The 27054-nt window shown below is 41.9% G+C and overlaps 1 protein-coding gene across 6 annotated transcripts in view; it reads right to left on the reverse strand.

The window, feature by feature from the left end:
- DEPDC5 (DEP domain containing 5, GATOR1 subcomplex subunit) overlaps positions 1 to 27054 on the reverse strand; it is a 47242-nt gene that overhangs the window by 10119 nt on the left and 10069 nt on the right. For 2 of the 6 annotated variants that reach the window (XM_064466351.1, XM_064466349.1), the window contains exons 14-36: positions 26949 to 27023; positions 25967 to 26101; positions 25422 to 25483; positions 25245 to 25318; positions 24021 to 24090; positions 23478 to 23514; positions 22617 to 22737; positions 21335 to 21558; positions 19570 to 19773; positions 18917 to 19052; positions 17114 to 17211; positions 13940 to 14005; positions 12438 to 12594; positions 11106 to 11266; positions 9930 to 10047; positions 9603 to 9770; positions 8510 to 8729; positions 7476 to 7609; positions 6520 to 6628; positions 3596 to 3658; positions 1875 to 2026; positions 1031 to 1108; positions 450 to 582 (exon numbers count right to left, since the gene is read on the reverse strand). In XM_064466351.1, the coding sequence (XP_064322421.1) occupies positions 450 to 582; positions 1031 to 1108; positions 1875 to 2026; positions 3596 to 3658; positions 6520 to 6628; positions 7476 to 7609; positions 8510 to 8729; positions 9603 to 9770; positions 9930 to 10047; positions 11106 to 11266; positions 12438 to 12594; positions 13940 to 14005; positions 17114 to 17211; positions 18917 to 19052; positions 19570 to 19773; positions 21335 to 21558; positions 22617 to 22737; positions 23478 to 23514; positions 24021 to 24090; positions 25245 to 25318; positions 25422 to 25483; positions 25967 to 26101; positions 26949 to 27023 (2795 nt within the window). The remainder of the gene's footprint in view (positions 1 to 449; positions 583 to 1030; positions 1109 to 1874; positions 2027 to 3595; positions 3659 to 6519; positions 6629 to 7475; positions 7610 to 8509; positions 8730 to 9602; positions 9771 to 9929; positions 10048 to 11105; positions 11267 to 12437; positions 12595 to 13939; positions 14006 to 17113; positions 17212 to 18916; positions 19053 to 19569; positions 19774 to 21334; positions 21559 to 22616; positions 22738 to 23477; positions 23515 to 24020; positions 24091 to 25244; positions 25319 to 25421; positions 25484 to 25966; positions 26102 to 26948; positions 27024 to 27054) is intronic. The other 4 variants (XM_064466350.1, XM_064466354.1, XM_064466353.1 and 1 more) reach the window with 4 other exon arrangements.

Genomic DNA, 27054 nt, shown 5'->3' on the forward strand with positions numbered 1-27054 from the left:
CAACTCATGAACACAAGCAGTGTATCTTACATAAAGTGGGTATACTTTAGCTTCCACAAAAAAAGAGATCACACGCAGTTTTTCATTTAGTAATTAACGGAAGAAAAACCAAAACTAAACCCAAAACCAAACCATGCCGCAGTGCCTCATAATTCTAACACGATGGAGAGTTTTTTTTTATTGGAGGTTACACACAGTACTGTCTTCATATATAAGTGGGAAAAAAACAATATATATTACTCCTGAAGAATATGTTGCTGTTTTGTGATAGGGGATTCAAAAAACATCAGCATTACCTCACACTCTGTTGAACACTGTTTCCAATACCTACCAATAAGAGGATTTTAATAAGAAACAGAAATTATTGCTAAGCTTGCCTCTACGGTTCTACTTCCTTCACAGAGTGAGGTATTTCTGGCCCTCCGTGTACCCCTTGATAGTTCTCTTACCTGCATTATGTCAATTGCCATGGCTTGGGTTTGCACACCTTCCACGTTATTCACCAGCCAGTGTACAACTTCTGCACTGATGAAACAGTACGGAGAGAGGCCCTTCTGTTCAGAGAGCAGCTGGATCCCTGTGCTGAATCACAGCAAGTCACACATGTTAACATGGACTGATGGATAGTTCTTTTAAGTTAAAGACAAAAAAATCACTGCTGGGGGAAAGAAAAAAAAAAGAAAAAAAGGAGATAAAGATACAGGACAAGAAATGCACAATGCTCCCAGAGCGACATATCATTAGCTTCTGATAACAAGATGAAGAGCTGACACTGACAGCACTTTAGTGTCTTACTGAGAATTTTTGCTTGGACAAGATTCTGGGATTCTAATAATTGAAGTCTCTGTGGCAATACTTGTACCTCAATTTCTATAAACTTCCTTCCTGGAGATACTGGAACTGAATAACTAAAGGAAGCTTAAAACTCTTCCCCAGCTGACACGGGGCTCTCCTTTGAGTGATTCCATGCCTCACGTCCTCTTACGAAACAACTACATGGATGTTAAGCACATTTATATTAAAAACTTACGTGGGGTGCTTCATGGCTTCGAGAATCTCTATCAAGGTGGAGGAGGAAGTCAGAGTGTTTGCTGAACACTGCTGAGAGCTGGGGAATAAACAGAAGCTTGTTCAAAAAAATCAAGGAAGCTGCCAGATTTGTTCAAATATGTACATTTAAGAAATACGCTTTCCTCTTTCCAGCAATGACTTCGCCACATTTATTTCCTTTTTCATCTCAAGAAGGACAACTAAAAGCATCAGACCTGTATCTTCCCCCTGAGGTTGTCACACCATTGCTATATTGACCCAATGCACACTATATTACATACAGCTGTACTCAGGAGCGACTGAGAGCAAACGTTTTGAAGTTGGGTCTTTTTTTTTTTAACTGTAATATACAACAGCAGGAAACAGGTGCTAATATAGTTTATTTTTAATGTTGCTTCCTCCTGGTGTCTCGCCTCCAGGTTAGAACCTCTTGGATTTCATCAACCTATTCGACCTGCAGGGCCCCCCTTTGCTAAAACAGACAGAAGACAGATGTCAGTTCGAAGCCTGGTTTTCTGATAACAGATTTCAGAAATAGAATTTCTTTGTTCTTCATTCCTTGAAGAATGAAGCTTTTTTTGTGGGTGGGGAAATCAGGCCTTGTTTTCATTTAATTCTGGAAAAGTGGGTTGCAAGGCTTATTTTACTGCCTCTCCTTCTGCATGTCGAAATGCTGCAGCAAGGTCTTGTGACAAGTGCACTCTAGTGCTGACAGACGCAGCACGTCTTGTTCTCAGGTTCCTGTTTAAGTGTCCATTCCTTGACACCAGAAAGGGGAATGTAACTGAACAGAACTGAGGATAGCACTGCTGTGCTGTTCTTACCCGCCCTCTGCAGCGCCAGCTGCGGTGTATCCTGGGTCTGCAACGTTCTGGGAAGCTCCCACGGTCTGCGCATTGCCCCTATCAGGTAACTGCCCCACATTTATCAATGTGTTGCCATCTGAGGTTGCAGGAACTGACTGATCTATAGAGACCTGCAGGAAATAAACACAGCAACATCTTTCTGAAATTTATGATGTAATCTGCTTCCCATTTTCTCCCCTCCCCGCATCATCTATGTCTCACCTCAAGTTCGTTAACATCAAGCAATACCGACAGGCAAGCACAGGCACACGCAGAAAGGATAAATACAGTCTTACTTCTGTCATCGCTACAGAGCTACTGACAAACGTGAAATTCAGACCCCGGTAAAGACAAGGGTCACCAACCCAGCAACAACTTTGTCAAGAGAACTTCTGGCAAACCAGCAACACCAGTCCCAAGGTGACATTTTCACCTGGGTGAATAACTGTAATTATAACCACACAATGGTCAGAACAGGAAACTTAATCACTACGGGGAAAGTAGTAAGCCGTTAGAAAAAATAGTTTCAACTCTAACTCTCAGACAAAAACATGCAAACGTATCACACAGAATTCAAGTTTCATAATGCACAAAATCAGCTCATCTTCCTTTCTTAGGGTAGTATCAGGAGGCCGGTTGGCACCCACCCACACCTATGTCGTCAAGACAACAAGAACACTTTCCTCCTGCAGGAACACTTGCACTATTCCAACGGTAGTCTGAATAGTTCACAAAATTAACATAAAATCATTTCAGAAAGAACATGAATGCTGAAAGATTCAGCAAAGTACAGGCTGTAATTGCCATCTGTCATTAACACGTATGGTTTAGGAAAGGCATATTATATAAAAGCTAGAGAGGTGGGGGAGAGGAACATGAACGGCAGAGTAACTCAGTAACTTAGGCTGGTGTAAATATGGGGGCTGATCTGCCATGATGAACCCACAACACATGCATGGCTAAGAATCACAAAGCTGGTAGCTTGACTTCGGTCTGGTAGCCAGGTCAGTGTCCTCTATTTATGCCGTTTCTCACACCCCCAAGATCTCTCACTCTGCAATGGCAGATGTCCCTTTCTGGGCAGCCAAAACCGGCAGATGCTCCAACATGGAATCAACATCCCCACAACCAGTCTCCATCCTCGGAGCTCACTTCAACCAGCAGTATTTCCCTATGGACGCGCTGTGTTATTGCTAACTCCTAAGTGGTGTTAAGTGTACAAACAACTTCTGCCACAATGACTCTTAAACCAAGGTATCACCAATATTTTCAGCCCTCAGTTGTTTAAGAATCTAAAGACACAATTTGACTTGGATCTCCCCAGAGCCACTTGTCAGCCAAACACCACAGAAGAAATTTAGCCAAGAATGAGTAAGCTGTTGCCATTTTGTTTAGCAAAGGAAGATGGAAAACAAGTACTTACTGAAACACAAAAAGAGAAGCTTCAGTAGTTGACAAGACAGTACTGCAAAGGACAGCAAGGCAGGGCACATGAACATCCAAAGCACATCACAAACACTGAATGGTGAAAGGAAATAGTCACATCCAGCACCTCCAACCTCTCTGTCCTGCTAATGCAGGGCTCCTCCCTCTCCACAAGCAGATCTGGAAACTGGCTGCGTGGCAAGCTCAGGACAACAAATGCTCTCCATCACCTCAGTCCAAAAGCCAGAGATGACAAGACCCCATTCAAAACTAACCTGTGAGTAGAAGGTTGAAGCTGTACGTGGGCTGCGAACAAAATCCATAAAGAAGGCCCCATCCTGAGAAGGCATCAGAGGAAGCAGGCCCATTAATGGCAACAGCAACAGGAACAAGGAGTTGAAGAAAAGCAAATATAAGGTTGTGAAAGAATGAAATGACCACAGACAGAAAGTATGAGGAGAATGCAAATCCCAAACAGACCCAGAACGTCAGATGCAGCAGAATGCAGAGCATCGGGAGTTACTCACACACATACCCTTACTTTCTCTCTCTATAACAAGACATTGCTCTTCCTTAGCACAGATGCTTTTCCAAAGGTTTGGAAACCATACTGATCAGAAGCCAACTGAAACTACAGCCTTCCCTCCACTCTTCACAGGAGAAAGACTCAAGCTCTAAAGTATGTTAGTTTCCATCCCAAATGCAAAGCTGAATAGCGACAGAGAAACCTGTAGAACTGCATGTGTAATGACAAATATCCAAAGGAGGCCAGCTTTTTTTCCTAGTCTGTCAGTCCTTCAAGTGGTAAAGAGGGAGAAGGAAAGCAGCTCTCTTCAGGAAGCACACTCTTCCTCTCAAATGCAGGTCTGGTGTGGTGCAAAGAAAAGGGAAGAAAAATTCATCGCAAAGATCTTTCCAACATTGTGTTTAATGCTCCATGCAAAATTAAACAGACGCTGCCTGTGCTACGTTCCGCACCTACTTGCAAACCCTGGATGAATTTATCCCCGGCTGCTATTCAAAGATGTGTCAAGATTCTCTTATCACATAAGACAATGCAGTGGAACTCAACTAGATTTTCGTTCCCTATTTGCAATTCTTTATTCTGTTCCTTAGGCAAAATATTTTGCCTAGCCTGCAGTTAAGATGATGCTTACCCTAGTATGTACATATAGAACATTTTCTGGAAAGAATCAATGCCAGGGCTATGTGTCTGGCAATTTATGCAGTGCAGGAGCAGAGCCAAGCACCCTGTATTCAAAAGGGCGAAAGACTTCCCAAACAGGTTATGCATCAAGCTAACTCACTGTGTTAAAATCATATGGTATTGCCGAGTAACTGGCTGAAGTAACTCGTCGGTTCTGCTCTGAAACAGAGTAAAGGTGGAGCCAGCGGCTCAGTTTTGATTTGGAGTAACTCCAGCACTGAATAGCATCCTAGAAAAGCACTTGCTCCCTTGGCTGCTGACAGCACACAGCTGTGACAACTTGTCAGTACTTTGGCTGCAAGCCTCTGGACAGCCAATAGACAAACCCATGCTGGTGAGCTCTAAAGGGGTTGTGCTGTCCTAGAGACGTGAAACACACACTTGCTGATGTTTCCAAGTGAGCACAAAGTTGCCTGGTAAGGCTACCTGTCCACCGGCACCTTTCCAATATGCGTGAGCCATCAATTTGGAGATCCCAATTGCTTCTCTCCCAGTCCCTATGTGTAGATATTTATAGGGGTCTTCACTACTGCAGTATGAAAGGCTTTCAATTGATAACACACTCTTCCAGATCCTCCAGTTAGCCCCCCAGAGAGGCTTCTGAATATAGTTACTTTTAAAACTACACAGGATCACATTTTCTTACGAGCACTTGCTGGTAGCACAGAGCGTGCTGCTTTGTTTCCAACACACTAGTGTGCCATTGCTGAGGAACCCAATTTTCCCTTTTTCCCTCTGCCACAAAGGGCAACCAGACACAACATCGTTCCATCCTGTGTCTTACACGGAATTTTCACCAATTTTACTGGTAGAAAGAGATATTTACAATGTCTGTATTTAAAGAAGGAATTTTGATGAAGTTGTTTTTCCAAAATGGTAGAAAAGGAGAATGCAAAGCCTGAATTATGATCTGGAAGTTTGCAAGCATGCCTGAAGTCAGCTTCTGCCCCTACTTTTTCCAAGCCTAGCATGACCTGCTCCAGAACCTTGTCTGTGTATTGGAAACACTCACTCTACAAAAATGGGTACTAAGACGATTGCAGTTACTCTATCACTTCAACTAGCAATACCCGGGTCTCCAGAATGACACAACACTTGTCCCTGGTGGTGGCAAAAAGGGTAGATGTCAAAACAGTAGATGCTAAGAGAAAAATACTGAAATGGATGCTTAAGCTGATAGTGAAGAATCTGAGAACTTTTCCTTTGTAATACTCCCAACTGTTGAACCCAAAGACAGGTCACACTTAAGTGTTGTATCTTCATTCAGTTCCTTGTTACTTCTGCTGAAAGACCTTCATGCCAGAATACAGAAAAATCATCAAATATTTCTGGTTGGACTTGGAGGTGGAGCTTCTGCTCTCCTGGCACTCCCAGGACAGTTGACAGGAAGGCTGAGGGATAGCACAGTCTTTTCTTTAAGTGTCTGAAGAGAGCTCCAGGAAGACAGTTTTCTCCTGCCTGGAGTCCAGCCAGTGAAGGAATAACATCTAAATCACTACTCCGGAACACATCCTCTCCTCTAAGCAGATGTAAGTGACAGGAGTTCCTGCTGTTAAAATTCCACTGAGGCTTCACACAGTCACAGTCTAGAGCTTGATTTTGCTCTTAAAGACAGCCTTCATATAGATGCAGACAGCACTGTACTACTAAATCTAAAAATGAAACCCTGACTGAACTGAAATGTGCTACCAGAAAAGGAAATGCACTCATTAACAAATACCACTTAAATTAGCAAAACACGCTGAGACAGCATCCCAGCGATTCCATCTCATTGTCACAGTGTTAAAGAATTAAAGGGTGATTGTGCCCCAACCTCTTTTCATGCCCTTGGACACAAAGGCTTAAGGGCATTCCCATTACAGGACCAGTCCTTGCTGGATAAGGGGGTAAGATGTGGTGTGATGTAGCCATGTGCCTGGAGAAATAATCTCCTACTATTTGAAAAATTCTTGCATAAAAAGAGTAGCTAAAGACAGACCAGAAAATCTTTACCTTACGAGGGCTGTCCATATAGGTGGGTGTGATAGCAATGCTCCCACTCTCTGAAGGCTGCCCAGAGCTCTTCCCAGAAAGCATTGATGCTTGCTGCTCCCCCAGTGTCCTAAAACAAAAGGAAGGAATCCAGAGTTTGTTCAAACGTACTCTCTGTCAGCTTCCACCAGAAGGCAACTGTTGCAGAGGGGTACTACTCTATTTTCAGACATTTGCTTTCCCACACTCTCGAGCAGAGTCAATCCAATGAGTTCTGTAAGTACTTTTTGTCCCACACATAAACAACACAGACCCTTCAACTTAGTCTTATTATGTATGTGTAATACTATCTTATTAAAAAAAACATTAAAATCTCTTATGTACTTAACTGCAGCAGTGTTTTAAATTGTGTTTACAGCATATCTGCTATTAGCACTCTGATTTTCTTTGAACTATCCTAGATAAATTCTGAAAAAGAACCCCAGAAGTGTCACAGGTATTTTAATAGATGTTATCCGTGCAAACCAGCTGTTTTCTTTAGGCTATATTTGTTATCCAGTGTTTACACTGAGACCACTCAACTGGTGTGGTGTACTTGTGTACACTTATGTCCCAGTTAAGCTCTTCTTATGTGGATACAACTGTACCGGCAAATCACAAATAGATGACAAATCTGATGTGTAATGGACTGAAATGCTGTTTAAAAAGATGCTCCTAAATTACTGGACATTCAGGTCTCTGGTCTCCATGTTCCTTTCTAGTCTTTGATATTCATTCTATTTATGGAAACCTAATACAAGGAAGTAATTGGAAAAGCCCACTATTTCCCCAGCCCTGCCACAAGGATACTAAAGCAACAGGATCCCACATTCCCTTTTTGGAGGCAAAGTTCCCCAAATCTGCTTTGGCCAGCCTGGGTGCAATACGTAGGAAGGATGTTCTAGTGCTCTTCACACAGCCTAGCTGCAGAGACTCACTTCTGACTGGCTTCCATCTGCAGCAGAGCTGAGAGCGCTGAGGTTCCTTTCTTCCCAATGGGAGGCCCAGACTGCTCCAGAGAGTGGGTGGGTATTGGACCAGCAATCTGCAAGCCTTTCATGGCAGACCCTTTCTAACAAAGGAAAAATGAAAGCACAGACTTAGGCAAGCTAGGCTTAACTAGTAAGCAAGAACACACCACCTCATGTCAGCAGGGCTTTATTAGGTACACTTTAAAAAGGGAGTTAAACCATTGGTACACAAGAAATGGAACAGCCTAGCGTCTTGTGTGGATGCTATTCTCAAAACAAAATGGATGTTATTTCAAAAAAGGTGGATTTACTCGGAAATAAATTACCCCATTCAGTGTGTGAACTGGAAGAGAATTTGATACACACTAACCAGTTTCTCATCACCCTCTTGAAACCATTCACCAGGAATTCACCCGTATGGTTCTCTTTTCGCAATCCTTTCCCTAAGCCTGCAGCGCACAGCCGACCCAGCTAGAAGTTACCGGCTTAACTACCTCACGGATCCCTTTGTATCAGTTACCTGCATCACAAGGTGCAATACCATTTCCAGGCTAACCATATCTACTGCATAAAGCAATGCACATTTGCGTGGAGCTGGCATCAGGCTTGTGGTAAGAGAAGACCAGCTGAGTAAGAAGTAGAGCACCAACAGGCTAAGGCATGGCTACGCGATGCAGAAAAGCTTGGCTTCTCACTGAGTGAGCTACCTGCTCTGATGCTGGTTCCAGCCACAGCAGCATGGGATACCCATTCCAGGGGAATTTAATTAGCTCAAGAATAGCAAGGTCTTAACAAGGCCATACTATCTGAAATCCGAAATAGTACGTCTGTCAGCACTGTGCTTTGCGGATGGATTACCCACACGTACACACACATATTACCCCCAGCTTGCTTGGGATTGTCTCAGGGTCTCTCTACTAATGCTTCATTAGATGGTTCAGATAAATCAAGTTGAGATAAAACTCTAACTCAGCTTCTCACTCAACTAAAAGCTGACTCACTCGAATCATTCGATCGGATCGATGGCGTCGACGAATGCGGTTCAAACCCTCCACAAAGCGAATGAATCCATCTAGGAGCTGCCACTCCTCCTCATCAGAACGGGGCTTGTCGCCATACACATCGCAGTGCACTTCTCCCTCCATAATGCGCTTTGTGGCACTGATGCAGGCAGGCAGAAGCAGAAAGCGGGTCCTCCAAAACTTCAGTGACTCAATAAGGCTGAAGGAACACGGAAGACCGGACGGAGTTCAGCACAGTTTCCTATTAGTTTCCAGTAAATAATATATATATCTATCACTGTAAATTTCAGCCAGTATAGCGACAATCTCATTCTGCTATCCCTGAGTGAGAAAGAGCTGATAAGCAAAGGAATGGTCAGCAATATGAATATCTCTGGGAAGTATTAAAACATTGATATGCAGAAGAGAAAACAAGGCTATCTTCAGAGTAACTAGATCAGAGAAGTATATTTTCTGTAAAAGACAGGCTACAAAGGCTTTTTCTCTAAAAATAAGCAGAGAAAAAGGAATTTTAACAGTACACATTATAGGAGGAGTCATTTTGAGATCTGAAAAGAAACAAAGTAGAAAGAAAGACTGGTTTTGTTGAAAGAAGATATCAAAAAGGCTATTGATACTAGTGGAGATACTTCACATGGGTAATAAGCCCTGCTCTGCATAGCTTAGGAGTAGGACTAGAGTCAAGATAAGCCTAGGACTCAAGCAGCCTCCAACAGATTCAAACTAAATGGAAGTTTTGAATCAGATCCAGAAATGAGTAAGAAACCGAGAAAAGCATCTGTGTGGTACAAAATGCCATCATATTTCTTTGCACTTGTCGCAGAGAAAAAAAAAAGTTTGTGCTGAATTTTGTGGTCAAGACTTTGTATCAAAGATCAGATAATGCAACAGCAACAAAGAGTGGGATTCCTACAAGGGAGCAGCTGCTAGCACCGTACGAGTGAAAGCAGGCCGGTTACTCTCCCTGGAGTTCTGAGCATTTGTGGGTTGAACTTGCTGAAGAAATTTTAGGTCAAGAAGGAAAATAGGCAATCAGGACACAGAACAGTCTGGATGGAAAAGGAGATCTCACCTGAAGTCCTCAGAGCCAGCAGAGCAGATATACTGATCCAAGTAATTCCACTTGTACTCTTCTAGTCTCTCATGGGAAAATTCTACCCAGCAAGAGACAAATTCAGAATCAGAGTGTGAGGGACACAAGCTGTAAGTGTAGTTTATCTGAGCAGATTCATACGGATACCTAAAAGAGAACATGCAAACATTAGTCCTGGCATCATCAATAGCAGTGCTTCTCTTTCTTCTCCTAACGAGACAGTTCCTACAGTATGTTCTTTCAAGCAAGTACAGGCATGTTCATCTGAATATCAACAGCAAACTGCTCAACCAGAGGGATACTCACTTTGGCAGGTATCGAGTCACAGTAATTATTTTGTCTTTTAATGTTACTTTGTGGAAAGTACGGCCCATACTCAGCCAGTACTGATCTTCTTCCTCAGGGCGATTTCTTGATACAAGACCTAATTGTAAAAAGCAAAACACACCCCCTTTCAGCCTACTGTGACAGTCAGAACTCTGCCATCAAACTGCACCTAGAGAAAGACTCCAGAACTGGGCTTCTCAACTCAAGACAAACTAAAAGCCATCCTTCAGGCCACCTTTTTAAGGAGCATATGGCACAATGAGCCTTTTGTTCTTACAGTTAAGATTTGCTAGTATCACAACCGAAAAAGGGCATTCACAATTCATACACCACCAATATAGACCTTCTCTAGTCAGGACAACTACAGAACAGACAGTATGAAGTGTTGAGAAACTGGTGGGTATGACAGTAAAGCTGGGCTCCACTTTTGTTTCCTCTCTGTGCTTCATTCCTGGAACTAACCACTTCAGCTTGGCACTTTACCAAAGGAGCCTTGCTGCTCATTCCCAAACCAGTGAACTACAACCATACCCTATTCACGTGCATTCCCTGCTCTCTGTATCACGCTGACTTGTCTAGGGAATATCCAGAAAAAAAGTCAGAAGCCAACTAGTAAGTCAGATTCTCTCAAGGGAATATGATGCCCTCCCAACCCACTCCAGTCCTCTGGGGTTTAACTAGGTTTTGCTGACTCATGGTTTCAGGACAATGAAGCTTCACCTATCTACCTGGGAACTTCACAGCTATTTTAGAGTTAGGAAATTGCTTCTAGATACACACATCTGGGAGCTTTGGGTCTGCCTTCTTCTAGAGATGTGCCTGCCCTGCAGTCACCATGTGAATTGTGTTTAAGATGCATTCACCCAAATGGCACTCAAGCCATATTTCATTTAGGTTCACCATCATGAATATGAGGCCAGTTTCTTACTACAGTCCAAAAATCCTGCACCTGTCCCTTGCTGGTGCAGCCGAGTTGTTTGCGGTGCCCCAGATCAGGCTCTCTCCCAGGAAAGATTTTCATAAAACAACAACAAAAATTAAGACAAAAAGAACAGAGGGCTTCAGTGAGCATCTATGCCCAATTCATAGAGGTTACTGGGATCGGCAGAAGGAGAGAAAGGCAAAAGACTGAGCTGTCAATACGAAGTCACTCACCTCGACTGTAGAGGGGACTGCTGCTGAGCGGGGGTGGCACAGTTGTGGCTGGTTTCTGTGGTTTGGATTGCACAATTATTTGATAGCCTTGCATGAGACGCTGACAAATAAACTCCTCAAACACCTGTTGGGCCGTCATCTGCACTCCTTCCTCATCTCTCCTGAACACAAAGGTTAAGGAGACTAGAATAAGGAAGCTGACCACACACCTATTCTTAGCTCTGCATTTCCTAGTTGAGGATTTATGCCTGCGCTGGGCTCTGTGCAAGTGGAGCCCTCTGCCTGGGAAAACCAACCTGCAGGAACAGGAGAGAAGAATGGGTACCTCTCTATTTTAAACAGGTGATGATTAGCTGCCTGGCAATACTTCTTAATGCCTGTGAAAGCAGTTTTGCAACTAGTAACAAATTTGCTTACAACACTTTTTAAAACTTCCAGTAAATTCACCAATGATCACTTTAATGGCATTTTGCAGAGAATCTCAGTGCAGTTTGTAAATGTTCAGCAGAGCTCAGGGCTGCAGGTGTGCAGGCAATGCTCCACCCTCCCCCACAGTGGGAAGTCTAGAGCAGAGAGAGATTAAGAGACACATCACTATGGCATCTTATTACAACTGCTTCCTGCTCCGAACTTCGCCTTCCTGCTATAAAGGGAGATTTGACATTTCTTTTACGTGCTTCTTCATTAATCCTGCTATTTCCTATGTATTTCCATCACCCTGACTAATATTTTTGTTTTGTTCCCATAAAGCAGCATCACGAACAGGTCTTTCTGAAGTCTTACAAGTTGTGGAAAGTTTGAAAAATATGTAAGAAAATGAGACAGCTTCAGAAAAGAACCAAACTGACCCTATTAAAGATTATTTACCAGATATCTCCTGGCAAGCCAAGAAGTTCTATTTATCCCACTAACGCCATTTTCCACAAAGACTCTTTAAACCAAATATCCCTGAAAGCAAGGATAAGCATCTTAAACACTGTGCGTACACATATATTTGCTCATTTAGTTTTTCCAAAATACTTGCTAGAAAACAGATTAACGAAGAGGTTGATTTTTTGATTGAAACACAACAGAACAAGAAGAGAGATGTAAAATTTTGTATGCAAACGATTTCTAATATAAAATTGACAGAGGACAATACTGTCAAACGGTAACGTCAGAAAAGGTGCAAAGTCACCACTGAAGAGAGAAAAATCTAAGTATTCTGCTGCTAACTATGTCAGCAATTCGTCCTCCTCTTGTACAGTCTCCAGCGTGTTCCTCTTCCATCAACTGCGCCTTAAGCACTTCAATTCAATGCAAGTTACTTTAGAGAGAAGGTGCTGGCCAAACCTGTCAATGTCAGCTTCTGGGAGGAGATCATAGCAACCCTCAGTGTAATCATTCTGCAGGCTCTGACGGTCGGGGAAGTAGTCCGTGGTGAGAGGGAGACATGCCGGAGTAGTGAGAGATTTCCAGTCCACTCCAACTGTACAACAGAAGCCTGGCACTACGGGGGGAGCAGACAGCGTCAGAACTGCCTCGTTGCATCATTGGGGGGAGACAACGGGGGCATATGTGGTCACCCATGAAAAAACAGGGTGCAGAGGAAGATGAAATAAATGTGTGAAGAGGAATGTTAGAAAGAATGAGGGACAACAACAGTCAGCATAAAGTCAACAGGAACAAAAAGGGGGTGAAATGGGAAGGGAAAAGGAGAGTAGGACAGGAAGAAGGGAGGGAGAGAAAGAGACAGAGTTTGTTAAACAATGCAGTGCACATGCTAATTCAATCCCATCATGCAAATGGCATTCAAAGTTAATACATTTAATTTTCTGTTGATTGAAAGCTAGAGCTGACATAGCCACCACTCTTCCAGAATTACAGCAAGTCAGGTGCAGTTACTCATTATTAATAAACCAGATCAACATTCCAAGTCTGAACAAGAAAATCAGACCAGCTTTGCATCCTAGACTACTGCAGAAGGAGCTGGGAATAAGGAGAGAAAGAATGACAGACCAGCCTCTTTCTGGAATAGTATAACAGCAGAAAAGGGAGTATTTCTACAGTTATAAAAACAGAAGACAGATCCAGAGGGGTGGGAAGACCAGAAAAATAGTAACTTGGAAAGCAATCCTTCCCCACACCCTTTCCTAGAGTTACGTTGCAGTTTTGAGATTACAGAGATCTAAAACTAGACATTAAAAAGCAAAAGCTAACTGAATTGTATCAAATCACCAGTTCACTACTGCACTACATTCTAACCTGCCTCAAACGATCTATATCAAGGCACTTTGCCAACTACTAATTCTTAACTTCTTGCCATGGAGATCTTACAGACAGAAAGTTATTTTACTATAAAAATGTTAACATTAAGGGCAGGAACACTGCACAAGAAACTAATACAGGACAGGCGTTTTCTGAAGTAGTCACACACTTGTTTCTGTACTAGGTGAGGACAGGCATTTCTCAGTAAATGGTACCAAATTCAGAAACTGACTGTACGTCTGCTTCAATTAGCTGGTGCCAAGCAAACCTTTCATACTGAGAGGCAGATAAGAGTTCAGCACCTTTAGTTTATTGCACAATAGTGTCTGGTAGGGAAAGAATTTCAGATTTAATACGACAACCAGTTTCATATATTCTTACGAGATATAGAACCGTAATCACAGTGAGGCACACAGTACAGGGAGATTCTGCAGATTACTGCAGGGCAAAACAAGCTACTGCCAAAAGCCAGTAGGCTCCTCAGTTTCTTGCCTACCACTTCCTGATGCCTCTGTGTATGTACATGCCCTCTCCCTCCCTATCTTCCCACCTAGGCAAACCTTTTTCCAAACCTTTCTCCTGCTTACTTGGGTCCGGAGAGGTAGAGACAGCATCTTCCATGGAATCCTTGTTCTGAGTTTTGAGGTTCATCCCTACAAGAATGAAATATCTATTTTATTTTAAGCAATTACGCACTTAAGTTTCATTTAAAATAAAAATAGATCAAAAGCATGCAAATGTTTTAAGAATATGGCGTTTTTCTCCTTGGAATGAAGTCGGGGCTCTGCACAGCAGAAAAATACACAAAGCCAGATACTGAGAAAAACAAAAAGACCTTGTATGAAATTTGAACATCTCATTAAAAGTGTCGTAGCTAAAAAAACAAGCAAAAACAACTTCCCCAAAATGGTGAAACACATCTTGAAGAGTAGGTGCCATAAAAAATGCAAATAATAAAAAAGAAGAGTCCGCTGTAATTATTTAGCATGCTTATCTCCAAGTCTCAGCAGCTTAGTACTTTTAAATACATTCAGTACCCAAAACCAGAATCTTTTTCACTGGTTTCCTCATTTTATGAAAAAGGGATAAGTTAAGAGGAAGAATTTCATAAAACACTGGAGCAGCAAGAAAGGAAATTACAAGAGACTTTCACCTGGTGGGAGAAGAAAACCCATATATAAGCTTCTAATTATATAAGACTCTAAAGAGTCTAAGTTATTTATGAAAATCACAATACAGATTTACTCCAATTCCAACATTTTTAGGCATAAACTGCCAGTAGGCATTTCACCTCTCTGCCAGGGGCAGGGAGGAAACAAAACAAATAACTGATCGTCTTGATTGAGCGAATACAAACTACCTTCTTATTCCTTGCCAGGCTAAAAATTTGAAAAGTATTAATTAAGCCTTCAGTGCTCCTAAATAAGTCCAATATATTAATTACAGTCTCTTTAAAACTGTCATGTTTTGAACAGGTAGCAATCTCCATTATGCTTCAACCTGTAAGGTATACCTTGGTCCGTGCTTCACTAGGAACAGTAAGGAAGATTTTATTCATTGTGAAAGGAGATATTGAAGAGATGCTGTGATATTGAAGATATTGAAGAGATGCTCTATTGAAGAGATGCTGTGTTTTTGAGCATAAACCAGTTTACACTAAATTAAATAAAGACTAGTAAGGGACTTAAGACTAATGAGAGAATTTAAATTTAAGTCTGATTAAGACTTAAGACACTATGCTTTTTCTCCCTGCCAAATGGATTCATTCTAAGCAGCCTATCAACCTGGAAAACAGATACTAAAACTAGAGCTCAGTGAACATTAAGCCAACATCATGCTATGGTACACGCTGACCAGTTCTTCCTAGTCCCCATTTCACGTCTGTTTGCCATATTTGCATCAATATTTGCACAGTTACAGCAAAACAATCCATACAGCAAAGAAAAACCCCCGTCACTCTTCGTTTGGATCAGTTCCCTGAGCTGGTTCACCATGTTGCTGTATAAACAGCTGTTGTGCCACACGAGAGGCAACAAGCAGCTAAGGAGACAAGAAAAATTCCTGCCTTAAAAGGCATTTATCAAAACACAAATTTCAGGAAGCCTCCAAACATTTAAAAGGAACCATTTCTATATAGCTAACTTATGTAGATTTATCCAGGAAATTGATATCAACACTGTAGCTGTTACCCTAAATAGCAGTCACTAACAGAAAGGATAGTTATCTGCTTCCATGATGGTGCCAGTAAAACAGAGGAGCTGGCTCGAATCGGCATTCATCTTTCACCAACTCCGCTGATGCCACCGTGCCATCTGCCATCTAGTCAGGGAATTGCAGCAAGATTTATTTTCTCTGAACTATCATCTACCATCTGCTGGACAACAGAGACAACATACTGAATGTCAATGCAAATAGATGGGGTGGTTTTTCACTGTGGAGCCCAGGTTGCAGCAAAACATGCTGTGGGCAGCAGAGGAGAACTGGACTCACTGACAAATCATATTTTTGAAAAAAAAATAAATTTCATTTCATAGGTGACTCAAACCATAAGGGAGAAACATAACTCAGACCCCTGAGTCACAGCGTGACAGCTACAGATGGCTGAGGGTGTTTAGCCAGGGAAGGTGCTCATAACGACTTTCACAAAGAGAGACACACACTAATTTCCACCACATACATGACTTATATCCAATCTACAGACACAAAAGACTTCTATAAAATGCAAGCATGTTTACTGCCAGGATATGCTCTGCATCTATGCTGTGCAAATTGTATCCAGCAGCTGAAATGCAGTTTAGTAATTGCGAGAACAAAGAAATTCTATCTGGAAGACAGGAGAGAAAAAAAAGAAGTAAAGCAAGAAACTGAAACATATTCAGACTAAATTCACAGAAGGAAACAACAGAACAGAATCACTTTTAATGCCACTATGTGAACACAAGACAAGAGAGACACAAGAAAATTGAGTCTTCTTTATGGCTCTTCCAAAGTATGAGCACAGGGGAAAACATAATTGTTTTCTTCCAAATGTAATTCAGAAGGATGAACTTTTTAAAAAAAATAAAAATCTTTAAGTTGGTTTTGAAAAATGAAGTCTTCAATGCCAAAAGATCAATTTCTTTTTCCATCTGCCTATCTAAAAAAGCACATCCATAAAATCAGAAGGTAGGCTGAAGGAGAAAAAAAGAAAAACCCACCACAACAAAACCAAAGCAAACCCCCGACACAACAGAGCGCTTAGTGTGGTGTGCTGTTCCACTCACAGGATTCCAAAGAAATGTTGAGATTTTCCACTAATTCAGGTGTCTGAGTAAGGTAAGAGAGAGAGTGCTAACCTTCAGCTGGAAGTACAGACATGTATCTTCTCTCAAAAATGTGATGAAATCGCTTGGTCTGTGTGAATAACATTTAGTATAAGCAGCGCCATGTTCAAAATGCTTAAAATCTGGAGAAAGTGCCTTTGCAGATAGTGACAAGAAATGCTCAAAAACACTGAATCCCAGAACTTCCCACGCAAAATAAACTTGCCTTCTTACAGTCTCTGTCAAAACCTAGATAGGACCAAACTTTATGCCTTCCATCAGCTTGTATATGTAGAATATATGTATTCAAACAAGTTTCTTAATCCAAGGTGTGACACTTTAAGGTAACCCCACCCAGAAAAAAAAAGTTCTGAACAATACCAGTGCTCTATTACTTTGTCACTTCTAATAGGGAAGGGCCTTCTCTTCCAACTCCGTGCTTTATCATTGCTTTGTTACCTGCACTGTTGCTGCCCGCCAGACCATTAGAGTACTCTTCTGTTCCGCTGAAGCTCAGGAAAGAGGCACCGTCACCTGGATGTCGAGAGCTGATATGTCTGAAGACAAACAAAATAGCCGGTGTTATACAAACTTCCCTCACTCATGCCATTCCTTGGCTTTAACAAGAGCTGATACAACAAATAACAAGCGACCAGCCTGCCATCTCAGTTGAGCCAGTGGTGAAACCATGCCCTTCATGGCGTTTGCAGAGATGGTTACAGCCACGAAAGTGGCACAGAGAACGCTGTGGCAGAGTTCCGTTTCTGCCATCCTGTTTGTTCTTTACCTCTAGCGATAACCAATGCACTATCTTTGCAGGACAGTGGAGAATCAGCTACTCTTAGACCTCCCAGGAGAGAAATAAAACTTAGCTAGTTATTTACAGACCTGATTTCATGGTCTATAAAAACAATATTCCAGACGGAGCAAATTGCTTTGGATGAGTACGTCATCCACAGTGACCACAAAGAGATCAAGAAACAGAATTATCAAGAAGATGATACAGGAGATTGGCATTAATGACAAGATACTTTAGCACACTAAGATGTACTTATGAAGTAATAAAAAGGCAATATTTTTTTTAAAGTAGAACTAGGGAACAAAGTTGGTGAGGGGGATATCGTATTAAAATTGTGCAACACAGAGATTAGAGTATTCTAAAGGATAATACAAAATATAAAGTAGGACAGCAATTTCCCTATAAAGAGGGGGGTGAGGAAGAAGCACGGAAGACTAATGAGGCAGTGCAATTTCCTGAAGGACTGCTTGAAGATAGCCGGAAATAAAGGCCTGAAAAAAGCAGAGGATACAAGCAGTGTCCTCATTCATGCTGGACATCCAGAAACTATATGTAACATGAATTTCTATAACGATGCAAGAGGAAAGAAACACACAGCAGGAAAGATACCGAGGTTAATGATAAAAGAAAAACTTATTGGCAATTCTAAAGTTGCCTGAGCTACCCAAATGTTTTTGGTATGCAACATTTAATGATGAGCGAGAAACATGGACAAAATTTTGTCAATAATAATCAGATAAAAATGGGTAAGAAAATATCTGGAGACCGAAGAACAACTGCACAGCTCAAAAAACGGCCTTGGTGAAGTAAGCAATCTAATCTCTCTCACTGTGAAAACAGCCTCCCCACAACGATGCCACATCCAGTAACACTGGGATCTTTTTTGCTTCTCAGAGCCAACAATCAGCATAAGCTCCCAACACTGACCAAAGCTTGTTTTTCAAAAGCAAGCTAGTTTATGAACAGGTACTCTCATTTGCAATCCATCCCCGATGCCTGCGATGGCTGTATTTCTTACATGGGGAAGACAGGACTGAACAGATAGCTCTGAAATTGCTCAACAGTTACTGTGAGGCAAAGCTATGCCCTGTGCTAAAAAAAAGTTCTATTCTGGGATGAAGGTGACAGCTATTGGGATAATAAGTCAAGAATTAAAGACACAGGCTTTTATAAAGAGATTCTGAACAATTTCATGAATGATGCATTGTACTGCTCGTGCACCGCAAGCTCTCTGTGATGAACTACCACCTTCCCCAAACTGGGGGAGGTAAACCATCTCCAGCCTTGCCGAAAGAGCTTTATATCTCAAAAGGAAAGTACATACTGTATGTGTGGCACTGACACAACATATTATTAAAACTTAAAGATCGCGGCCTATAACTGCCTTACTGTTACATATATAAAATTTTAAGGAAAAAGGATGTTCATGCAAAGTCTACACAGATTCATCCTGAGGACCTCACCTGCCAGTTGCCTCGTGGTAAGCCAGCTCCAGCAGCTCAGCTGAGGAATGTGTCAAATCCTGCTGCCCACTGCCCTGCATTTCTGCCATGTTCTGACGGGTTTGATGATGGATCTGGATAGCTTCTCCTGATGGACCTACACAGTTACAGTTTGATATTAATCACCACGTCTGCATCGATTCCTCTGTTGCTCGTACCCTCCTTCTGTCAACAACACAGGCATTGCTAACTGATGGAAATTAAGCAAGCATGTTTACGAAATCTTCAAAGACTTGAACCTTTGGCATTTTCTCTGAAGCCAGCGAAGCAGAATATTCTTTTAAACATTCTGGAGGGCCTACTTAAAAGGCGCTAAACAACTATGAGAACAATCCAGCATCTGAAAGTCAGCCCAAATTACAGTTATGATTCACTTCAACAGCCTCCATCTACTGTAAGGTTGTTCCACAGTACCTAACGCTGCAAGTTTGCCAACTGATGGTAGTATTTTCAAAAAGAGGATCTCTGACTTATCAATCCTATACACGTGGTTCAGCTTCTGCTACAGCGCAGAGTACTTCAGGATGCCAGAGTTCACATTGGTTCTTCCGTTGTGTTAATGCTTGGACAAGGAGAAAGTAACAGCATTCCAGTACGCTATGAAACAGACTTACCCACAGGAAAAGTGTGCATCCAGCGCCTCCTGTTAGATGTAAGCTTCATGGGCATGCGGGACGGGGCAAACGGGTTTATTAGTGCTCGCTGGGGTGTATAGCCCCCAGGCCGAATGTGCAGCATAGATTCTGCACTGCCAACATGGAACCTCCCAGGGGCACTGGAGTCACGTTGCTGAGACTCCAGCATGTTCTCAAGGACATCTAGAAAACACAACTTAAAGTCAGCATGAGATCACACAGAAGCCAAGCAAAACAGAATGAATTGCTCAAGGATATAAGGGTTCCCCAGGATAAGTGGGAATAAGGAGAGCTGAGGAGCAGGCAGGGAGAGAAGCTGAAAGCGATTTCAATCCAGTCTGCAAGTTACAACATAAACAAGAACCCAGACAAGAAAGAATTATTTCATCTGCAATTACAGCACCACTGTATGCTGCATCACTTTATACTAAGTGAGGCCATAAAGAAACCACTTGCTAATTCAGGTATGAAGAATTACCCAGAGCTTTGAGAATTCCTGAGAAATCAAAAGACTGCCACACCAGAAACTTCAGAATGAGCACCAGAAATGTAACAGAAGCTACAACTGAGCAACATATGCCTTTTTTGTAACATTCAGATTTGACCAGTGAAATAAGTGATTACTTCAAGAAGACATGGGGCACAATGCCAGCAAGCTAGCAGTTAGTCGTTACTATTCAGCACGGAAAAGATATGTTATTTAGAAATAGGAGAGAGAAATAAACCAGATGACTAAACAGCAATTACTCTGTTCAACAAATGGAAATCCCAAAGAGAAGGGTCTCTTTTACCACTCTATAGTGCCAACTAGAACATGTGAAAAACCTCAATTGCTCTGACTCTCCCCTCCCTGCCAGTCCTATTCCACACACATCCCCACTCAGTTGCACACCTTCAGCTGGGTCACAAGGCTACCCTTCAAACTAAAAGAGTAACAGAAATACACAAATAAAAAAGGTGTGTATTAACTGACAGCAGGGGAAAACATGAAAGGTAAATGTAACGTGAAGTACACTGTGTGGCAGCAGTTCCACACCAGTAAATCCAGTTCCTGTAACAGGATAAATATGGTATCAGGTGTCATACATATAAAAAAAAAAACAAACTAAACCCAAAAAAACAAAAACCCAAAACCAAAACCCAAGCATAAAGAGCCTTCAGAGAGAGATTTTTACAGAAGATGAAGGAATTGCAGGAGGAATACAATTTACCTAGAAATGATTTGGGCTTGTGGAAGATAACTGCATACTGTCTGAGAACACACCAAGATAGCTCAGCAGTACGTTGTCAAAAGGAAGGATCCAGAAAGTGACTCTTAATGACAACAAATCCCCATAGAGAGAAGTTATAAGCAGGCTCCCCCAGGGCTCACTACTAAGGCCAATTCTCATTTGGCAGATTATAGGTGACCTGGATAATAAAAAGTTACTTGTATATGTCCACATTTGCAGGCAGGCACAGGAGAATAGTCAAATATTGAAGAAGGCAATAGGCAAGGGAAAGAGCAAATCAGTGTCAGGGCATTTCTATTTAGGACAAGCCATTTAAAAAAAAAGCTATGGAATTGGAGAAGGAAAGGGAGAATGCACACCCAGGCAGAGCTGGAGTTGCAGAAAAGGTGTACCACAAATGCTAATATAAGCACCACCTTCCCTGTGCTGGCCTGGCTGTAGCCATCACAGACTTCCCTCTTCTCTCTCCCCTCTCACCACCTAAGGTACTTTCCCATCTGCCTTAGGCTGACCTCTGGTGCTGGTATAGCCCAAAGAGCTGCTGACTTCACACTGGTGCAGATGAGGCCGTGGGATCATCAGGATGTTGGAGATCTTGCCCAGTGAGCTGTCATCAGAAGCCTGGCTCCTCACCTCCTCCGGGGGCAGTGTGCGGCTCTGCAGAGAAGGGCTGCAGGAGACGTCATAGGAGCTAGAGCTCTTTCTGGTACGACTTTCTCTCTCCCTCACAGACCTGCTGAAAATAAACAGGTATGTCCAGCGATATGAAAAAGTGATTAATTCCTGGGTTATCAAAGGTCTTGAACAGGCCCAAGTCATGTAAAAGGCTCAATACTCAACAGGTGAACTCAAGAAGAGGACAACAAGAAGCTATCACTATTTTTTTGACTATGTGGGTACTATATACTTTTGTGCATCGTACAATAGAAGAGAACACTAAAATGCTTCCAGCACAAGGGCTGTGAAAAGAACATGCTCGACTCTCTATGCAATTCTACGGACACCACCCCAAGCTGGTACTATAGATGTGGTCTAGGAGATACTAGATGTGAGCCTACAGTTCCAAGAACACATAGCTCTAGGGGAACTACTTAGAATTAACAACTACATTAAATTGTACTGGCATCTTCCAGCATGGATTTCTACAAGCTGCTCATATTAACAAGTGGGTCCACATGCACAGCTTCCTGAGATTTAGGCAATACTACTGAAATGAGGAAAGAAAAGAAAATTACTACAAACTTCAAAACAAGTTCATCAATCCGATATTCCTCAGAAAGGACTAAAATGTATAGGTTAATTAATTTGGCCAGGACCTGAGGGTAATTAGCCTTTCTTCTCAGAGGAAAGGCCATGGAATATTTGAAAACCTGCATTCACCTTCTCTGTTCCTTCTCTCATTCAGAAAGGCATCATTTTCAGGGACGATTCCCCACCACTCTACATTTAGCACCAGTTACGAAGCAGTGCATCAAACTAATGGTACTTCTACAACTCTGTGCAAGTCTATTGTGCAAGTACTTTCTCACCCAGCTTGCAAAATCTGCTAGGAACTTAGCAATGGAGACTTCAGACAAAATTAAAGATGTAAGGAAAAAGTATTCTAGATTCACACCCTACCTTACAAGTAAAATACCAGACAACCAGCCATCACTACTAGCTACAGATCAAGCTTTTTGTTCAGTTGTAAGCATGCGGAGCTTAATTCTCCTTGTATTTTTCAAAGCATTTTATGCATCAAGAACTCACTATAACATGGCTACTCTAGAACCAGTACACTCACATGCCTCTTACCTGAAAGTGGTACAGCGCTGGGCTCTGGATGGGCCTGGCAGTCTGAACACCTGGGCATCATAGCCATCATAATCTACCTGGATTGGCAGGGCGTTCTCAGCATCTTTTGGAGCCCCTAATGCTGAAATAAAAATCATATAGCAGTGGAGCCTCTTTCAAAAATGTTCAATATCTGCAAGGTAGAAGTATCCAACTCTCACAACTAAGAAAGGCATCTATTCCAAAAGAAATCACATACAAAATTCTCATGAGCAGAACAGCTGCAGCAGCTCAATTATCAAAGTTGGTGCCTCTGAATCAGGGTTGCTGAGGCCCTAACATCTCTCCCCCATATATTCAAGACATTTAATAATCAACAAATCAATCCTTGTATGAACAGATGCCTCAAGTTCCCTCACAATGGAGCTGCCCATTTTAAAGCGCCTTTGAAAGAATGGACAGCCTCACTTTTAGAATGTACACCTTCCTGAAACAAGGTGGTATTAGAGTAATGCAGGCATCTCCCGCTGTATTTCTGAGGTCAAGCACTGACAGTGTACCAAGCCAGTGGACGCCCTCCTGTCCTACTCCCACGAACAGTACTGCTAGCACACCAGCCTGACACAATCTATTCCTATAGCCAGGTGACAAGCAGCCAGGACAGAAACTCACCCCTCCCTATTAGTTATTTGCCAAGGAGGCAATTGATATATGCACATTAGCATCCTGGATAATTACTATGTGGTTTTGATGCTTTTCTGCAACTGTTGTCCCGTCCCACGTCTCATCAGTAGTGTTTTTGCTGAAGTGCCATTGTCTTACTACAGCTCTTTGTTAGTTTGGGAGTCAGTGGGATAGATCATTCCAGAACACATTACTCACAGGCATCTCGGTTATTTTTTGCTTTCTCAGTCAGTGGCTGGAGGGTCCAACAAAGGTGGTGTGAAGTGGCAAAAAACAAAGAGAGAGAAAGAGAAAAGAAAGACAAAGAGAAGGGAGACAGTCAGCATGTTCTAAGGAAATATCCCCCAGTCTAACCAAGCATTAGACTTAAAGTTTATCCTGCTGACTAGTGAGGCAGCCAGACTACTTCAGAAGCGTTACATACTGATGCTCTGTCACAAACTTGTGTAAAAAACACATCTTCATCACCACCTTTCTTCCTTTCTAAGGAATTCTTCATTACAGAATGAAACTCTAATTTTTATGGTGGCTAAAACATTTCTCACCTAGTTTCACCCAGAAAGACCTACAGACTAGTCCCTCATTCACAATCCCTACAGTCGTTACAGTTTTGCTTCCACTGTCTAACGCAGAAACTTAGTTACAGCTGTTGCAATACTTGCTAGAAAGATTGTGATGCGTGGCTGAGAAAAGGTAGCTGACAAGCTAGTAGACGAAAAGATAACGCAGAAAGACACCTACTTTCCTTCCTGCCAGCTTGATCCGCGGAGTGAAGCTGTTACACAGGAGCTGGCTTTTGGATGTGTAGAAACTGAAAGGAAAAACAGGGTGGCTTAGCTGTCTTCTAAGACCTGAACACAGCTGGTTAGCTACCCAGCAAACAACCCATGAATTTGAGCTAGCTATCAGACCTTTCTCTGCATAAGACAACACATGGAAAACATTGACGGATGGTTAACTTGAGAGAAGCTACTCTTTCCTTAAAGACCAGCCTTTGATTCCCGTACTGCCTCAGTCTCGACCCCTTAACGCACTTAGACCTGCATTCCCCAGCCCACTTCCTCTTTCTACAGAAAGGTATCTGCTTTCACTGTCTATACAGTACCGTGCAGTTTACATGACAAATGACTCACATCAGCTGCTTGAAAACTACAGATTTCCTCCCATTTGAAACAATTTATTCATTAAGATTTGTTTCTCATCACCCGAATCTTTTAAATACTGCCTTATTATAAGCCTTCGTCTGAAACCTTTTTCACCTATGGCGAAGATCAAATGCCTTCCAGCCACTGGAAAATACTGGGCGTAAGCAACCTATGAATGGTAAACGGTCAGGACAGTCAATTAATGCATGCAGATAAAATGAGCTATTAAAAGAGAGAGAGAAAAAAATAATGCTACACCAGAACAAGGACTGAGGAAGTAGTTTTCATCCTGAGACCTGATCTCCATGTGTGGGGAAAGAAGGGAGTATTATGGTACAGCACGTTTAACAGAAAGCAGGAAGGAAACCTACCATGTCTTGGAGCAAAGGAACGTAACACTGAGCCTCAGTGCTTCCTGCAACTGTTCCAACATTTATCCACATGTTCTCTACCCGTAACTGTTCGTTTGGGAAGTATTTGTTTTCACTAATAACCAATCTAGTTGAAGTGACTGTATTTTTTGTTTGGCTTCCAGACTTCCTTTGAGCATAGCTAAAGGCTAAAACTAAGTTAGCTGGAAAGAGAGCTGAAGATCAAGACCTCTTCTCCTCTGCAAATTGCCTATCATCTCTGATATGTTGCATTAATGCCATGAGCTCTGCAAGAACACTCCTAGTTCTGCAAGACTATTATAATATATGTCTTCGTTTTGCAAGGAGAGCAGAGGAAATAAACAGTGAAAGACGAAAGAGAATTCAACATATTATAAAGAGGAAAGCAAAGCAGAATTGTTTAGCAAAGGCTGATGGAGTTCACCTACCTATGGTTTATCCAGTGTGGAATATTGTAGTCATCACCTAGCCTGGAGTCGCCAGGTCCACAGCGATTATGAAGCTGTAAGAGTAATTCAGAAGCACAGCAACTAGTGTCCAGCTAGTCACAAAATGAGTAACATTTCTAGTAGGAGCAGAGAGAAGGAAAAAGAAGCATGCATTACCTTAAAGAGTGGTACAGCATGCAATGGTTGTTCTCCCATGCATACCAAGTCCACACCTATCCCTGGAAACAAAGAACAGTAGAGTTCAGATATCTACTCAAGCAGGACGGATATGCTAGGCCAAAACAGATAATCAATTTGAGCTGAAGGTCCAATTTGTATTCGTACCAGATTAAGATGTAATTATACTGAAAATGGTAGTTACCAGCCCCCTGGTATGGTTACAAACCAACAGTGCCACTGGGGGTATGAGAGATGTTTCTTCTGAACTAATGCAAGTCACGCAAGATTATCCTTTAAGGGAAAGGTCTGCATGGACAGATGAAGTTCTCTATGACAAATAAAAGAAACTAAACACCTATAAGATCTCTGAAAATCTGCCCATTTCGATGTGAAGTGTGGACACAAGCCTTCCACCTGTAACCCCTCTCTTTCTAGAGTACACAAGTTACAACAGATACTTTGCATTGCAAGAAAAGGCTAGAGCTTTTCGAAATATATCTGTTTCCCTTCATAAAGACTGCACAGTATCATTAGTTATTTACCATTGTCTATCATCCGCTGTTTGGTTAGAATCATAAGGAGTCGATCAACTTCAAATACCCCCACACCAGGTGTGATAACCACAGACATCTGGCCAGTCCGATCAAAGTTCCGGTTTATGTAATGCTTATCAAACACTAAGGGAAAGAATGATGGAATACTTAAAAAAAAAAAGACGCTGGATGGTTTTTTTTAGAGCAAGGGAGGGGACTCTGTATTAACAGTGGTATTAAGCAAGTTCCCACAAAGCACATGCAAGCATGAGAGGACTTGTACACAGCCTTGTCCAACCAATAAATATTAATAAAGCTACAGAAGAGAAAGGAGTTCGGGCAGAAGAGGAGATGGGAACCAGATACATAAAAAGGAATATTTTTCTTATGTGTTTAAACATTTCCTTTATAACATCTCAAAAAATACCCAAACCAACAAACAAACGCAAAAAAAGTCCAACAAGGTAAAGTCCATTACTAATCATTTTAAATAACATCCTGTGCTCTCTCCCATGGGAGTAACAAGACTGCCATTAAGGTGGCAGAATGTCACCTGATGTACAGAATCACAAAACCCAGATCTTTGGGATCTCCAACCCCTCAAATCCATCTCCCTGCTACAAAAGATGGATCATGTTCACCTAAACCATATTTGATCTAACCTGATTTTGAAATGCTTCCATAATTTAAAGTTTCAATGTCTATTCCAAGAGGTTCTCATAGACACACAGGAGTAGTTTCATCCTAACAAGGCCCTGTAAATGGTTCCTGAAGCCTGAAACACCAAATACTCCGTTATTTGAGAGCCACTGGTTTTCCAGAGAGTCACAAGAAAATTTCTGTCCAGAAAATTAAATGATCACTTCACCACCTAATATTTCCTTCCTCTTCCCAGTGTTACGGAACAGGCCACAGAAGTCCACACCCACTTATTGGCAGCTGCTTTAATGGTTTCTCCCCTGAATATTTTTACCCATTGTTCATAACATACCATTGAATGAAAGATTTATGGCCTCCAGGTAGTTCCCTTGTGCTGAGGTAGAATTGTAGCCTGGAGGAAAACCCTCTGGACAAGTGTTCAGGAGGGGAAAAAAAAA

The sequence above is a fragment of the Phalacrocorax carbo genome, chromosome 15, assembly GCF_963921805.1.
Source record: "Phalacrocorax carbo chromosome 15, bPhaCar2.1, whole genome shotgun sequence".
Lineage (NCBI taxonomy): Eukaryota > Metazoa > Chordata > Aves > Suliformes > Phalacrocoracidae > Phalacrocorax > Phalacrocorax carbo.